The 18,154-nt window shown below is 49.1% G+C and overlaps 1 protein-coding gene across 3 annotated transcripts in view; it reads left to right on the top strand.

The window, feature by feature from the left end:
- Positions 1–18,154, top strand: part of LOC137438402 (pecanex-like protein 1) — a 224,450-nt gene that overhangs the window by 33,657 nt on the left and 172,639 nt on the right. For 2 of the 3 annotated variants that reach the window (XM_068133529.2, XM_068133523.2), the window contains exon 2: positions 16,262–16,503. In XM_068133529.2, coding sequence (XP_067989630.2) covers positions 16,262–16,503 — 242 coding nt within the window. Of the gene's footprint in view, positions 1–11,196; positions 11,358–16,261; positions 16,504–18,154 lie in introns of those variants that run through there. The other variant, XM_078767011.1, reaches the window with a different exon arrangement.

The raw sequence follows: 18,154 nt of genomic DNA, 5'->3' as shown, positions 1-18,154 counted from the left end.
GACGAGGTACGGAGGTGAGTGGCAATGTATATGATGTGAGGAAAGCTTCAGTCGGCTTGGGGATTGGTTTGGATCCGGGTGTTCGTGAGAGGCCGTTGGTGAAGTGTGCGACAGGTCTGGTGTGCGAAAAAAGAGGTGTGCGAGAATGTCCGACCATGGGGTGTGTGAGGAAAAAGTGCACGCCGAGGAGTGAGTGTGCCGTCAAGAGTGAGTTTGTCGAAGCGCGTGTGCGAGGGGGTGCATGGAAGCGCGGTGTGGTAAGTGTTACGGAGGAAGTAACGGAAGAGTGTGCGCAAAAGGATGCGCGAGAAAGGTGTGTAACGGACGGGTGCATGGGGAAAGCGCATGCTGTCAAGAGTAAGGGAGAATGCACGCCTGTGGTGAGTGTTACAGAGGGTGTAACGGGAGAGTGTGCGCGAGAAAGGTGTGTAACGGATGGGCGCATGAGGAAAGAGTGTGCTGTCGAGAGAAAGGGTGAGTGCGCTGTCAAGAATGGAGGTGAGAGTAGTGAGAGTGACAAGGAGCGTGAGTTGGTTGTGACAGGTGAGCGAGGATGTACACCTGGAATGGAAGGATGCACACCTGGAATGGTAGAGCGTGAGTGGGAATGCACGCTGGAATTGGTAGTGAGGCACGTGGTTGGGTGTGCGAGTGAGAGCACACCTGTGATTGTCACAGAGGAGGTGACAGAGGAGGTGACCGAGGAGGGGGCGCGAAGAGGTGTGTTGGTGAGGTGTGCGAGCGACGAATGTGTGCCAAGGTGTTCGGTGGTCAGATGTGTGACCAAGTCGGTGAGCGGAATGAGTGTACCGAGGTGTGTAAGAAGAGGTACGACGAGGAGCATGGAAACGGCTGCATGTATGAGCAAGAAAGGGGTAGCGTATGCGTATAAGCATGCAGGTGAGGCATCGACGGTAACCGGGTTAAAGGTTAGAACGACTTATAGCCGAATCGGGCCCTCGGTGCGCGTCGGGCAGCTTCGCGTGCCGCGAGGACCAGCGGGGATCCGAACCACGGCGGTTTCGAAAGAACCGCCGTACGCGATCCACGCTGTGCCTCGCTTGGAACGGCCGCGTCCGGGCTCCACTAGGCGGAGCGGGCAGCCCGATAGGAAGGGTCGTCATGGCGACCACTTTCTATTGAGATGTGCCAGCAGGTCGAGATCGGGAAATTGGATGGCTCCGCGCCGAGGTGGGGCGTGGGATCTCGGCACGGGTAAGCCCCCGTCCCTGCACCGAGTGCCGGACGCATCCAGCCGCCGGCACCAAAGAACCCGCGTTCATTGCTCGGCTGTACGAAGCCGAGCTTTAGAAGGGAATTGGCGTACCGAGAGGATGTAATAAGTAGACGGGTGATGAGGATAGTGTTTTGGCCCCGAAATTAGAAAAAAAGCAAAATTTGATGATTGGCAGTAATGATTGGCAGATAATGGGTAGAATTGGCAGTAAATGGAAAATTTTTGAATTGGCTGAAATTTGATGTGCAAAATTGGTAGTGGGAGATGCCCGATGTGGTGGGATGGCAACTCTGTCATCCCTCACAAAGTGGGGCAAATGCGCTATAGTTTATGGGGTTGATGGCAGTGAAAACTAGCCCGGGTGGGTTAGGTTATATTGTTAGGGATCTAGAAGATGACATTAGGTAACGTTAAGGTTAGTTAGTGACTGATACCTGTAGTGGGGACGCAGGTAGATTAGTGTGGATTATAATGACGAGGGAGCGCAATAGTTTAAAGGGACGACTGGGAAGCGCAAGTTTCAGAAGGGAGTAGTTAGCTGAGATGATGCCGTGTGTTTGAGGATGGAACAGGTGTGATTGAACAGGTGTGATTGCACAGGTGTGCAACTGAACAGGTGTGTGGAGCAGTGTATGAGGGAGTAGTGGTGATTGTGTGTTGTGTTGACGAACTGGTCCAGGAAGAGGAGGAGGGTGCAGGTGGCACCAGGTAGGATTGCACAGGTGTGCAACGACAGGTGAATGAAGGACAGGTGTATGGAATAAATGGTATGGAGTATTGGAATGGATGGTCGTGGAGTGAGTATGGTGGCAATTGTGGAGTGGAGTGGATGGTGCGAAGGTGTGAATGGGGGAAGAGTGGACCCCCATCACGGATACCCGGGGCGGGTAGTGTAAGTGTTAGGTAGAGGGTACAGGTAAATTGTGGTTGGATATTGGCATCTGTGGTGCGGGTGAAAGAATGGTCTTTGGATGGGTGCATTAGTGTTGTGGAAATGGCTGGGCGTGTAGCCTGTTAGTGTGTGTTGTTGGTTGGGCACTCCACCACTGTGAGGATGTCGGCCAGGTGAGGCCGCAGGTGGGCTCTGGGAGCCGGTAGTAGTTGTTGTGGATGGGGCCCGAGGATCCGGAGGACGGACCCGGGTAGCCCAGTGCCAGAGGGCACCATGGGGTGACAGAGCCAGGAGGGGCTGTCCCCAGTTAGTTAGGTTAGGGTGAGGAGCTAGGTAAGCTCGGGTGGCAACTACAGTGGTGGAGGTGTGCAGGTGGGTAGACCTGCTGGAAGAGCTACACGTCGCAGCCCAGAAATTGTGCGAGGCACCGGGAGATGAATCGGGGGAGTGAGACCCCAAATTGAGAAGCACCACAGATTGGTCAATGGGAATTGGTTTTTAGAACCCATAGTATAAGTTGGCCAATGAATTGGCGGGGAAAGACCCCGGGTAGTGTAAAGTGTGTTAATGTCATTTAGAAAGTAGTTAGGATGAAGTCTCCTCGCACCATCTGCATCCACTCACCTGAGGTGACAGGTACTCCGCACCATGCCATGTTTTGTTATTTTTACTGTGCAAATGTTTGGATGGTGAGACGCATCATGACGTGGGTGTGACATTGTGCTTTGATGTTCCATCTCTGCCTCCTTATGAGGATTGATGATGAATTTGGTGATGGCAAATTTTGAAGTAGAGGGATTGTGGAGACGAATTTGGTATAGGGGAAATATGGGGAAGACGTGACAGTAGTGACGAATTTGTAAATGTGTAGATTTTTGTACATATGGGGTAAGGGCAAGGGTAGGGTAGGTGACAGGGGGGTGACGTACGGTAGGGACGAGCTTTCTCACTTCGCCCTCCGTACGCATTTCGCCTTGCATTGCCTTATTGATGTGTACCCTTGTGACCTTACCCCTCGCTCAATTGTCTTTCCCCTTTTGTCTCCCACATGACCTGTGCGCCACTGGGTGCCGAGGGGAGCGTGCGTGGGTCGGCCATTGTGCGCCCGAAATTCCCAGAACCAGCTGTCTGCATCGATGCACCACATTATGGACCACATGTCTGTGGCCGAGCACCACTTATGGACCCCATGGGTTGGGGCATGGCCCCTCTGCTGGAACCGGCCATGAGGGCCCGAAATCTTGCTGGCGGACCTTGGCCACAGGGCACCGATGCCCCACAGGTGAACCACACGTAGTCGGCCCCTGTGGGCCATAAATAAAATAAAAACGGACACGTTAGGTGCATTCTTTTATTGCAAATAGGCCGCCAGCAAGGGAAGATGACAACACCAGGAAAATAATAATAACCAGCAGAGGGAGCCGAAGAGCAAGAGACACCTGCAGGGTTTGGGTTTGTTGGCTTTATTTTATTGATGAACAATGGTGACTGCACCGATTGGTGCTTGGGTGTGTATTGGTGCGTTTTTGGGTGCTTTCATGGTGCGTCGATGCAGAGCAGACTGTCTCCCCCCCATAAAGAACAATTACAGGTCCTGGGTTAGTTTTGTAAATAAAAATAGCGTCATTGTAAATAATGCTTCCCACCGTCAGTGTATAGTTTGAAGACCATTCCGCAATTCGGTTAACTGTGGGCGTAAGTCTGTTAGGCAGGGTGCAATGGAGCAGCGGGACACATTTATTTATGTTTTAAAACTGTCGCACTCAGGGTCAGGTTAAAAGTAGAGGGAACTACACCTACGTGTCACACTAAAAGTAAAAGTTGTAGGCCCGGGACGTGCCTAAGAGGAGGAGGGTGCAGTGTTGCGGAGATGTGGACTGTATATTTTTTGATTGTGTGCTGTACTATTATTATTATTGTTTATTCTGCGCCCCCCTACCTCCGGAGCTGTGTAAAGGTGAAAGGGCATCCCATAATTAGTCCACAAGCATACACATCAGCCAAGTAATAGAATACCCCTGTTGATAGTTATCTCTTATTCTGTGTTTTAGGGTAAGGCTGTGTCTCCCATTAATTGAAGTACTCCATTGCACCAGTGAAAGAGAATAGATACCCTTTCATTCCCATCCCCAAAACCTCCATTTCCTATCACATCCCCTCTCGTCATTGCTGAGCCCTCGATTCCCAATCACCTCCCCTCCAATAACCGCCATTGACCACGAGGCAGGGTCGGAGAAGAAAGGCGTGTCTCCACCTCGTCATAGAGGGGAAGAGGGGCGTGCCCGCCCGTCGTCATCCAGGGCGGAGCCCGAGGGTCGCGCGACCAACCAGGGCCGAGGTGAGCACCCCGATGGGCGTGTCCAAAACGCCGGCGGCTTAATCGCTGGAGGCGCTATAAAAGGCGCGCACGGAAGTGAGTTGTGAGTTGGTCTGAGTTGGTTGAGAGTCGGTCGTCAAGTGGAGAGTGGTGAAGAGTCAGTCAGTAGAGGTGGTGGTCAAGTGGTTGCGTTGGTTGCGGTGAGGAGTCGGTGGTAAAGAGTGAGGGACCAAGAAAGAGTTGAGGGTGTGGACCAACGAGTCAGACAAGTCCTGGGAACGCAGCGGAGGCCGCAGCAGCAAGAACACCCAACAGCCAAAGGGGGCCTGAACGGCGGTTTGGAGCAGGGCCGAAAAGGAACGGCGGCTGCTAAACGCGCCGGTTGAGCTGCAGGACCCCCTTGGACCTTTCCTCTCCCTCCAGCCATCCACCTCCTGCCTTTCCACCCTTCTTGTATACGTGAGTTTGTTTTGTTTGTTCTGTCCCTGGGTATTTAATTAAGTCTGTAGGTAAGCTAAAATTTGCACTGTGTCACCTGCGTCTTATGTGTTGTAAATAAACCTTGATTGCTCCTTTTTGCTTGTGTAAATAATAAATCCAATTACTCTTCTGTCCGTCTATTCGTTTTATTCCTTTTCCTCTTTGCATTCGTCGTTTTAGTCTTTTCCCCTCATTGAGCAGCTGCGGTGCGATCCGGCCAAAGTTCTGGGTGAATCGGGTGAGTCAGGGATCCTGTAACGGTCGCGGCAATACCACCGCTCGGTAAATAACATCTTAATCCGCGATCAGTAACAATATATATATATATATGTATATATATATATATATGTATATATATATATATATATATATATGTATATATATATATATGTATATGTATATATATATATATATATATGTGTATGTATATATATATATGTATATGTATATATATTGTTGCGGATATGGGATTTGGCCTCCATCCATATCCGCTTGTAAATATTCCCCTATTTCCCCAATACTCCCCAACTATCCCCAATCCCCCATTCCCTAGTCCCATTGTCTGTAAACAACACTCTGTAGCCCCGACCTTCCCCTTTTTCCCCCATTAAATGTCGTGCCCAGGTTCACCGCATCTCACGTAGACAACTATAGGACATCTTGCTAGTTATTCTTAGTCTATGTCAGTTAAGGACTCGTTTCCATTAATTCTGACTCTTCGTTGCACCAGAATGTGATTGTATGGCACCATTAGTAAGTTTAGGACCTCCCAATACCTCCCCGCATCTCTTCCTCATGGAACAACAACACCAACAACAACAACAGCGGCGGCGGCGGCGCGGGGAGTGTGCGTCCTCACTCCGGCTTGGTTAGCCGCCATTGAACATGTGCTCCGACGGGGTTACCACGCAGGGGCTCACTGTCAGCTCCTCGTCAAGGGCGGAGCCCGGTAACCCCCCGCACCCAATAAGAAGCGGCGGACCGGTTCCATCTGGGGCGGAGCTAACGAGCCGAGGGCGTGTGACTCCCCGCTGGACATGCGCAGGAAGACGGAGGTGACGTCAGATGCGCCTCAGCTTGGAGAAGAAAGGACGCCACCTCCTAGCGCTGAGAAATACCTCCCCGCCTCTCTGGACCGGACCGGGTCGATTCTGCCCCTGAGCCAAGGTGCACCTTGAGCTATCGACTGCCTGCCCTCCCCTGCCATCAATCCCCGTGTAAGTCAGTCTTGTCCCGTTTGTCTGTGGTCTGTCGGGAATAAGATAAGACCGTGTATAAGTGCCCATCTTGCTGTGCTTTACCTCTTGCCGTGTAATCTAACCGTTCTGCATAACCAATATTATATCCTCCTCCGGAGGTCTTGAGAACTGTACCCCTTGTGTCGTTGCCTTAATCCCAGCCGTTGTGTCCTTTCCTTCATTGATTTAGCATAGCGCGATTCGGCCAACGTTCGAGTGTAATCGGGTAATCTGTGCGAACACGGCGGCCATTCCGCTCGGTCAAGCAACATCTAAGTCGTGTCCGTAACAATTGGTTGTCAGGAGTTGGATTCGGACCTGGGACTAAATTTGTTAGGCCCAAATTTTGGAACACCAATTGTACTATTAGAGTAACAATTGGTGTCGGGAAGTGGGATTGGACCCGGAGCGCGTTTTACGCCCTCGAAATTATAACGGCGAAATTTGATTTTGTTTTACAAAAATAAAAACCCGAATTTTGAAAGTCGCGCTATGGCAGATCAAGATGGCTGGGTTCCGGTAGAGGAGAGTGAGGCAGGGTCGATCCAGGACCAAATTGAGGGACATGAGGAGAGCGAAGCAGTGAGGGTAGCAGGGTCGCAAAATGGCGTCGTCGCGCACGAGGTTGCGGGCGCGCAAAATGGCGCCTCGCACATAGCTACGGCGGCCGCACCCGCTGCACAAGTGGGAGGGATGGCCCAAATGCAGGCCCTCATGGAGCAATTTATGATGCAAATGACGGCCCTTATGGAAAAGAATAGTGAGCAATTGGGGGTAATGGGAAACCAAATGGGGGTAATGGGGAACCGGATGGATGCTCAGGGTGAGCGATTGGAAGACCAAATGGGGGTAATGGGGAACCAGATGGATGCTCAGGGTGAGCGATTGGAAGGCCAAATGGGGGTAATGAGGGACGAAGCGAGGGGTACCGGTGAGGGATTAGACAAGAAATTAGAGGGGTTAGACAATGGGATAGAAGGGGTGAAACATGGGTTAATGGGGGTAGAAAACAGAATGGCCGCTCAAGAGAATCAAATGGAAGGGATGCAAAAGGGGTTAGAGGGGTTAGAAAACAGTATGGAAGGCAAATTGAGGGACATGAGGGACCAAGCGGAAAGGGAAGTTAAACAAATGGGGCAGCAGATAGAGGGGGTCAGAATGGGGGTAGAAACTAAACTGGATGCTCACAGGGAGGAAATGGAGCATATGAGGGTGGCATCTGGGCAGGAGATGCGAGTGATGGGAGAAGAGATCAGAAGAGGTGTGAGTGAGGAGGTCGGAGGAGTGCGCGAGGAGGTGAGGCACTGTAAGGAGCACATGGAGAAAGAGGTGAGAAAGGGGACTGTAAAATTGCAAGGTGGCATAGAGGACCTGACGCAGGAGGTGGAACAGCTGACGGTGGGACAGACGGAGTTAGTGGAGCAGGTACAAAGGAACACTGCGGTACTAGGAGGGTTAAAAGCGACACAAAACGACATAAAAAACGACTTGATAGCGACAAAGAGGCAATGTCAGATGGTACGTGAGGGACTGACAACGAGGTTGGACGAGGTGACAGAGGTAATGGAGACGAAGGACCGGCAGGTGAGGACGCACATGGAAACGGTCAAGGTAGCCTTAGAGGACGAGCTTGAGGAGACGTACCGGGACATAAAAGAGGTGAAGCAGAAATTAGAAGAAGTGGAAGAAGGGGTGAGCGAAATTAAGAAGCGACGGAGAGAGGATAAGAAAGAGATAAAGGAGGAAGTAAAAGAATTGGTCCAAAGTCTGTGTTTGGATCGTGATGATGTGCTCATTAACCGGATGAGGGATTCGCAGGTGATGGAGGAGAAGTGAAGAGGAAGAGGACCCGGTGTAAGTGGTGACCAATATGGTCGTGCGTATGATGCGCCAGGTGATTTAAGAAGCTTGGGGGTCGAGATGGACCCGGGTGTTCGTGAGAGGTCGTTGGTGAAGTGTGCGACAGGTCTGGTGTGCGAAAAAGGAGGTGTGCGAGAAAGTCCGACTCTGGGGTGTGTGAGGAAAAAGTGCGTGCCAAGGAGTGAGGGTGCTGGCGAGAGTGAGTCGGTCGTAGCACGGGTGCGAGGGAGCACATGGACGCGCGGTGTGGTAAGTGTTACAGAGGGTGTGATGGGAGAGTGTGCGCAAGAGTGTGCGCGAGAAAGGTGTGTGACGGACAGGTGCATGGGGAAAGAGTGCGCTGTCAAAGGCAAGGAAGAGTGTACACCTGTGGTGAGTGTTACAGAGGGTGTGACGGGAGAGTGTGCGCAAGGGTGTGCGCGAGAAAGGTGTGTAACGGACAGGTGCATGAGGAAAGAGTGCGCTGTCAAGAGTGGAGGTGAGAGTAGTGAGAGTGACAAGGAGTGTGAGTTGGTTGTGACAGGTGAGCGAGGATGTACACCTGGAATGGAAGGATGCACACCTGGAATGGTAGAGCGTGAGTGGGAATGCACGCTGGAGTTGGTAGTGAGGCACGTGGTTGGGTGTGCGAGTGAGGGCACACCTGTGATTGTCACAGAGGAGGTGACCGAGGAGGGGGCGCGAAGAGGTGTGTTGGTGAGGTGTGCGACCAACGAATGTGTGCCAAAGTGTTCGGTGGTCAGGTGTGTGACCAAGGCTGGGAGTGGAATGAGGGTACCTGGGTGTGTTAGAGAAGGTACGACGAGGAGCATGGAAACGGCTGCATGTATGAGCAAGAAAGGGGTAGCGTATGCATGTAAGCATGCAGGTGAAGCATCGACGGTAACCGGGTTAGAGGTTAGGTCGACTTTTAGCCGAAGCGGGCCCTCGGTGCGTGCCGGGCTTCGCGTGCCGCGAGAACCAGCGGGGATCCGAGCCACGGCGGGTTCGAAAGGACCGCCGTGCGCGATCCACGCTGGGCCTCGCGTGGAACGGCCGCGTCCGGGCTCCACTAGGCGGAGCGGGCAGCCCGATAGGAAGGGTCGTCATGGCGACCACTTTCTATTGAGACGTGCCGGCAGGTCGAGATCCGGACATTGGATGGCTCCGCGCCGAGGTGGTGCGTGGGATCTCGGCCCGGGTAAACCTCCTTCCCTGCACCGAATGCCGGACGCATCCAGCCGCTGGCACAGAACAACCCGCATTCATGGCTCGGCTTTACGAAGCCGGGCTTTGGACAGGAATTGGCGCACCGAGAGGCATTAGTGAGTAGACTGTGTGATGAGGTTAGTGTTTTGGACCCAAAATTAGAAAAAAACAAAATTTGATGATTGGCAAAGGATTGGCAGCAATGATTGGCAGATGATGAGTAGTGATTGGCAAATTTTTGATTTGTTGAAATTTGATGTGCACAATTGGTAGTGGGAGATGCCCGATGTGGTGGGATGGCAACTCTGTCATCCCTCACAAACTGTGGGGCAAAGGAGCAATAGATTATGGGGTGTATGGCAGTGAAAACTAGCCCGGGTGGGTTAGGTTATATTTATAGGGCCCTAGAAGATGACATTAGGTAACGTTAAGGTTAGTTAGTGACAAGGATACCTGTAGTGGGGACGCAGGTAGATTAGTGTGGATGATAATGACGAGGGAGCACAATAGTTTAAAGGGACGACTGGGAAGCGCAAGTTTCAGAGGGGAGTCGTTAGATGAGATGATGCTGTGTGAGAACTGGACAGGTGTGTGGAGCAGTGTATGAGTAGTGAGTGTTGTGGATCAGCGCGAATGCGCTTGGGGAGAGAAGGGTGCAGGTGGCACCAGGTGTGAGAGCACAGGTGTGCAAGTACAGGTGTGTGGAACACATGGAGTATTGGAATGAGTGGTGTGGAGAGAGTTGGAGTAAGTGGTACGGAGTGGTGTGCATGGTGCGAAGGTGTGGATGGGGGAAGAGTGGACCCCTTTCACGAGTACCCGGGGCGGGTAGTGTAAGTGTTAGGTAGAGGGTATAGGTAAATTGTGGTTGGATATTGGCATTTGTGGTGCGGTTGCAGAATGGTATTGTGGATGGGTGCATTAGTGTTGTGGAAATGGCTGGGCGTGTAGCCTGTTAGTGTGTGTAGTTGGTTTGGGCACTCCACCACTGTGAGGATGTCGGCCAGGTGAGGCCGCAGGTGGGCTCTGGGAGCCGGTAGTTGTGGATGGGGCCCGAGGATCCGGAGGACGGACCCGGGTAGCCCAGTGCCAGAGGGCACCAGGGGGTGACAGAGCCAGGAGAGGGCCTTCCCCAGTTAGTTAGGTTAGGGGGAGGAGCTAGGTAAGCTCGGGTGGCAACTGCAGTGGTGGAGGTGTGCAGGTGGGTAGACCTGCTGGGAGAGCTACACGTCACAGCCCAGAAATTGTGCGAGGGCACCGGGAGATGAATCGGGGGAGTGAGACCCCAAATTGAAAAGCACCACAGTTTGGTCAATGGGAATTGGTTTTTAGAACCCATAGTGTAAGTTGGCCAATGGATTGGCAGGGAAAGACCCCGGGTAATGTAAAGTTGTTAAAGTCATTTAGGAAATAGTTAGGATTGATGAACCTGTCGCACCATACGCAGCCACTTACCTGAGGTGATGATGATGACTCCACACCTGTGTTTTCTTTGTTCTGTGTGCAGGAAATGAGAATTGCTGTGTGGATTTGTGAGACGCATCACGACGTGGATGAGAGATTGGGGTGATTCCATCTCTCCCTCCTTAGGATGAATTGGTGATGGCAAATTTTGATGAGAGTTGGAAATGGCAAATTTGATTGGTTAGGAGGGAGAGAAGACGAATTTGGTTTATGGGAGGAACGGGGAAGACAGTAGGGACGTTTGTTGATGTGTAAAGTAGATGTTTATGGGTAGTGTTGTGTTTTGTGGATACAGTAAGGGGTAAGGGAGGGGCAATGTAGGTTACCTGGTTGGGGGGGGGGGGGGGGGGCGTACGGTAGGAACGTACCTGTCTCACCTGGTTCCCATGTGCCCCTAGTGTGCATTACCTAATATTGCGTGCACTTTTGCGCCCTTACCACCTTACTCGCTTGCTTCTTTTTGTCTCCCACCTCCGAGGATCTGGCTTTGGGGCAGAGAGAGAGGAGAGAGAGGTGCCGGCTCTGCAGTTGTGGGCCTGCACTTTCGCTGCTTGCTGCCTGGATCGATACACCATATGGACCGCAATTTTTGTGGCCGCCCACCATGGACCGCAGTTCTTCTGCGGGCAAGCACCACCCGTGGATGGACCTATGGGTCAACGTGGCACCTATGCCATACAGGTGAACCACTTTTAGTTGGCCCCCTGACGGCCACAATTTAGAAATGGACGCGGTTGGCGCCTTTCTTTATTTCTAAGGAAGCCAGAACACCAAGTGGGCTCCAAGGCAAGACCAGCGGCAGAACATCGGCCGGCTGCGAAACCACCGGTGATTGTTGAACACTTTATTGGTGCACCGGATGGTGCTGACTGTATGAATAAGGGTGGTGCTTTTGGTGCTTGGATGGGGTGCTCTGCACATTATTAAAGGCCGTAAGGCCACAGGGCACTCGTGGGTTGGTGTATCGATGCTGGCATGGTGCTCTCTCTATGCATAACATCTGCATGTGTTCTTCAAAGAGCAGGTCCTGGATCGTAGTGTAAATATCAGTGTAGTCTTGTGTAAATAATGCTCCCTACCGGCTGTATGTTTAGTTTGAGGATTCTTTCCGCGATTCGGTTATCCTGTGGGTGTGTTTCGGTGAGGAGAAGGGTGCAACGTCGCAGGGGGACATATTTACTCATTTGTGAACATCTGTAAAACTGTCGCACTCAGGGTTGAGTTAATAGTAGAGGGAACTACATCTGAGTGCCACACTAACGTAGGTAAAAATTTATCGGGTCGGGACGCCCCGAGGTAGAGAAGGGTGCAATGTTGCGGATATGGGATTTGGCCTCCATCCATATCCGCTTGTAAATATTCCCCTATTTCCCCAATACTCCCCAACTATCCCCAATCCCCCATCCCCCATTCCCTAGTCCCATTGTCTGTAAACAACACTCTGTAGCCCCGACCTTCCCCTTTTTCCCCCATTAAATGTCGTGCCCAGGTTCACCGCATCTCACGTAGACAACTATAGGACATCTTGCTAGTTATTCTTAGTCTATGTCAGTTAAGGACTCGTTTCCATTAATTCTGACTCTTCGTTGCACCAGAATGTGATTGTATGGCACCATTAGTAAGTTTAGGACCTCCCAATACCTCCCCGCATCTCTTCCTCATGGAACAACAACACCAACAACAACAACAGCGGCGGCGGCGCGGCGGCGGCGCGGGGAGTGTGCGTCCTCACTCCGGCTTGGTTAGCCGCCATTGAACATGTGCTCCGACGGGGCTACCACGCAGGGGCTCACTGTCAGCTCCTCGTCAAGGGCGGAGCCCGGTAACCCCCCGCACCCAATAAAAAGCGGCGGACCGATTCCATCTGGGGCGGAGCTAACGAGCCGAGGGCGTGTGACTCCCCGCTGGACATGCGCAGGAAGACGGAGGTGACGTCAGATGCGCCTCAGCTTGGAGAAGAAAGGACGCCACCTCCTAGCGCTGAGAAATACCTCCCCGCCTCTCTGGACCGGACCGGGTCGATTCTGCCCCTGAGCCAAGGTGCACCTTGAGCTATCGACTGCCTGCCCTCCCCTGCCATCAATCCCCGTGTAAGTCAGTCTTGTCCCGTTTGTCTGTGGTCTGTCGGGAATAAGATAAGACCGTGTATAAGTGCCCATCTTGCTGTGCTTTACCTCTTGCCGTGTAATCTAACCGTTCTGCATAACCAATATTATATCCTCCTCCGGAGGTCTTGAGAACTGTACCCCTTGTGTCGTTGCCTTAATCCCAGCCGTTGTGTCCTTTCCTTCATTGATTTAGCATAGCGCGATTCGGCCAACGTTCGAGTGTAATCGGGTAATCTGTGCGAACACGGCGGCCATTCCGCTCGGTCAAGCAACATCTAAGTCGTGTCCGTAACAATATATATATATATGTATATGTATATATGTATATATGTATATATATATATGTATATATATATATATATATATATATATATATATATATATATATATATATATATATATATATATATATATACACATATATATACATATATATATACACAAAGAATTAAGTTAAGCACCCCTACACAACGAATTAAGGTAAGCACCCCCTAATATATATTCTTTGTGTATATGTATACATTGGCATATATTCTAAGGTATGTGAGATCAAATAATGATTGGTATGACATTAGCAATTATCCATTGATGAAATGCAGATGAGTGCACTCATCTGTGACGCCCATCGCTCGTGCAGCACGATCACGTGGGTCCTACACACGTTATTGACGCAAAGATCGCTAGAGGTCTTCTCAGAACAATGACTGTACGTTAGAAAACATAAACGTCATCCACACTGTCCGTGATGGACCTATAGCTCCATACTTAAATTGAGGTGAAAATATGCCTAAAATTCCCAAAAATTTTCACCTTAAATTATTCAGAATAAAATATTGAAAACGGCATGATTGTTATGTTTTTATGTGACCATGATATCACTTCTCCAGAAAATATAGCAATATCATGGGTATATTACACTGTTTTGACGACAACAAACTTGTAATGTGCGAGGTTGTAAAAAAACGGGGGGGGTGCTTAACTTAATTCTTTGTGTATATATATATATATATATATATATATATATATATATGTATATAAAGTATATATATGTATATAAAGTATATATATGTATATAAAGTATATATATGTATATAAAGTATATATATGTATATAAAGTATATATATGTATATAAAGTATATATATGTATATAAAGTATATATATGTATATAAAGTATATATATGTATACAAAATATATATATATATATATAAAATATATATATATATATATAAAATATATATTGTTACGGTGGCCAGAGCGGAATCCTGCTCCTGAAGACCGAATATGTTACCGCCTGGGGTTTGGGTTTACTACGAGGGGCTTAACCTCCGTTCCCTCCCAAACTTACCAGACCTGCGACTGTCGCGCACGAATAACTTTGTACTTAGCAGGATGCGAATCAGCAACTACGAACGCCAATTGGTCTGTCACGCGATAGCTTACCTGTACCACATGATGCTCTCAATCGGAGAACGCACCGTATATACCCTCCGGCGGTTTCCTTTGTTCCTAGATGGAAATTTAGATGGCCGAGCGAAAACCGTTGGTAACCGCCAGAGGGATGCTAATACTGTTACGGACGATGTTAACCTGGATACGAACAATGGTGGATCAATGAAGGAAAAGACTTTCATGGACAGAGAGAAAGGAAAAACGTTTAACAAATTGATTTATTAACAAATATTTACAGTGTAATTATTATTTCAATAGCAAAGAAAAAGGGACGAGAAGCAGAAGAAGACAAACCCAGGCTAAGATTATTCTACGCCTTATGACGATTACTACGGATAAACATCACATGGGCCCAGCACATTTTGATGGGGGAGGGGAGGGGAACGAACAAACAAACAAACGTAGGGAACCTGATATCACAAAGGCTACGATGCTCCGGATGCCTCTCATCGCGGCACCAACCGTGCTGTTGTCGCCACTGAGAAGCACGAGCAGGTAACGACGATCCCAACACGGACAGGCAGAGTGAGATCGATCGTCAGCACGGCATAGTGACCCAGGCCAAGAGAGGAGCACACGTGCCAGGCCAACAACCCAGGCCCCAAGAGCGAAGCACACGTGCCTTCTCTCTTGCAGGTTATGGTGGTGGTGGTATGCCATTTGTAACAAGTAGTCAGTAGGACCCTACATCAACTGTGGTTTTCACAGTGGAACAAAAAGTGAAAATCATGACTGTGGGTTGGGCAAAATCCTACGTGCAGGTGTGCCGACGATACTGTCAGTATTACAATGTTTACAGCCATAATGGACCTTCCGATGGGAGCATTCAGTGGTTTGTGGAGCACTTACAAGCACATGGAAGCGTGAAAAATCTAAACGTAGGCAACGGTGGCCACTCACTAAGTCCTACCAAGGACCAAGGGAACATTAATCTTCTGAGAATTTCTGCTCTTGATTGTCCTAAGGAATGCCACCGTCGTCGTTCCCTAGAACTGGCGATTCCATCCTCATTTGTGTGGTGCATTCTCACTTCTGAACTCAAGCTCTACCCCTGTATCACATCTGTAAGGCACAGATTAGTTCTGAATGACATGGCAAAATGAGTAAAAATGTGTGATTGGTTCAGTGACTGAATGGAAAGGTACCCAAATTGGATCTAGTCCTTGTTGTTCAGTGATGAAGAACACTTCCATTTGAATGGGGCTATCACAAATCACAACAACATTTTCTGGGGTGCTGAGCCTCCTGAGGAGGTGTCTGAGATGTCTCTCAACAGCCCCAAGTCCACTTGCCCCTGTATGCATTGAAAGCCAGATGGGGTATGCTGGGACCGTATTAGCTCGAGGACGTCAATGGTAAGATGGTGATGGTCAACGGCGAGTACCGTGAAGTCTTGTGCCGATTCCACGCTAATCTTGCTCAACTACCGTCTCCAAACCAACTCAGACTCGCATGGTTAATGCAGGACGGTGCACCACCCACCACACACTGCAGGTGAAACCATCGACTTGTTCCACCAGCTGTTTGGAAATCATGTCCTCAGCCTGGGCACAGTGCATAAGTGGTTGCATAAGTGGGTGCTCCACAGCCCAGATTTGAATCCATTGGATTTATTATTTTGGGGCGCTGCCAAAAGTCATGTGTACACCAACAAACTTCGAACCCTCACTGTCCTGAAGCAGGATATGGAAGACTACCGCCAGGCTACCACTCCAGCCACTTGCAGACCAGTTGTGGAGAATTTCAGTCAGGATCAAAGTCTGTTTGAACAGAGGTGGAGCACATATTGAAAATGTTAATTGCAAGCAGTATGAGTGATTTGAAAATGGCATGGTGTATGCTTTCCATTTATGTATCACTGATCTTGCTACCTTTTGTAATTTTCTACAATAAAACGTTCAAATAGTCCACTTTTTTTGAAACACCCTGTATATTGTATATAATTTGATCTTGATAAACATTATAGCTGCTTCAATGAGATTCTCTCCCTTTTGCTGCTCGTGAACAAATTCCCTTGTTCTACAGGTGCTGCCTGCAAGCATGGTTGCTGCTGCCATCTACTGTGGAGTGGTTGGGGCATTTTTCGTGGTTGTAAAATCTATGAACTACCAACTGCATCTGATGTTTGACCGTGGGGAGCTTGTGGAGAAGGACAGCATTGAGATGAGAGATCTTACCCCAATTGCTCCAGTCATACCGGTTGAGGTTGAGGTAGTACCTGATGTGCCTGCAGAGGAAAACTGCACCGAATGTAGGAGTGGACGCAGGTAAGCCATTGTTCACTTCAAAATATCTGCCTGTCTGTCAAACAGTTCAATATTTCAGTAGATATGTGTATATAGTTAAAACTATTTAAATCTATTTTAACATGTCAGTAAAAAACATTGAAGAAAAAAGAATAAAAACCATGTCGGGATGGAATCCCCAAAAAACAACCAAACAAGTTGGAATGACATTGCAATATAACGCCACAATTATTTTACTGATTGCCATAACGACATATTTTGATATTTTTGTTGTACTGTTTTGTTGCAGGGTAAAAACAAACAAACAATTACAAGACATTTTAATAAAAATAAACCTCTTCCGGAAGCGGTCGAAGGTGGTGGTTTGTCGTCTTCATCCTCCTTAAATGAGCGTGGGCATATTTATCAATCAGAGGCAAACCTAATAACCCAGCAATCCATGAATACCAGCATCTAATAGATGAATAACATCTAATTTCTTTTCTTAGGTAACACTTTTTTTACAGCCTCTCAGCCAATCTCAGGATTCGTCACTTCCGCCTTTTTTGTTATAATATACTTGTAGGATTCTTAGTTTCAGGTAATATTGTTGTTAAGATTTCTGTGTGAAATGGAGATGACTTTAGTAGAAGGTAAAAAGAAATGTTTGTGGAGGAAAAAGAAAAAACACGGGAGAAACTGGAAGAGGTGAAAGGAAAAGGAATCGGCAGGGGAAAGAGACAGCCGTGAGTCGCATTGAGGCTGCGAGCAGACTTCCTTGATATTGGTTGCGAATGAATTGAGGCTTCCCATGAAAAGGATTGCCTGCGACATCGTCCCATATTGTGATTGCAATTAAACCTGCGTCTCAGGTTTTGGTACCAAGCGTGAACTATTGTTGGCGGGAAAGCACGCGCTCCATTACAGGCCGATCAGCCATTTTTCCTCGAGGAGGCCGTCAGCCTGGTGCATAGTGTTTTGTCATTGGGATTCCCATTTCGACATCATCGTGTGGATCGTCGTTCGTTTCCATATCGGCTTAATTCCCATATCGACCTCATCGTGTTGATCGCCGTTGGTTTCCATATGGGCTTAGTCGTTGGTGGATGTGGGGCATGGATTGCACTCACGTTTTGGGGGATCGTTATCCCATGCCGCAATCGGCCCGACCTCACACCTCGTAACTCCTCGTCCGCAGCCGTGCCGATACCTGCCTATTGTTCTTGCAGTTCTGCATGACTTCGACCTTCGCCCAGCTTGGGGATTCATGCACGGACTTTGGGATTGTTACATTGCACTCACGTTTGGCGTATCGTGAGTTTATTGCTTTGAGAGCATTGGGGAATGATGGTACCATCATATGTATTGTATTGTTTGTTTGATGCAAGTGATATTTTCATGGTACTTTCCTTAAGAGTGTTATTATTGTGTATGTGAGAGTTCTTAATACAATTACCTATTTTGTTCTACACAATTGCATTGGTGTGGTTTTACCATGGTTTATTAGAACACTCAAAATAACAAATCTTTCTGCCGCGTTCCCTATCGAGACTCTGAGGGGCACCATAACCAGAGTTTGGGTAGGTAACACGTAACGCTTCTGCCAATGAAGTCGCCGGAGGCATTATGTTTTTGGGTTGTCCGTCTGGCTGTTCGGCCGTCTGTCCATGCAGCCGATCGTCTATGATAGGTT

This window comes from Myxine glutinosa, chromosome 1, assembly GCF_964187855.1.
Source record: "Myxine glutinosa chromosome 1, kmMyxGlut1.1, whole genome shotgun sequence".
NCBI lineage: Eukaryota > Metazoa > Chordata > Myxini > Myxiniformes > Myxinidae > Myxine > Myxine glutinosa.
The sequence above is the reverse complement of the archived record's forward strand: the minus strand, read 5'-3'. Positions and strand labels throughout refer to the sequence as shown.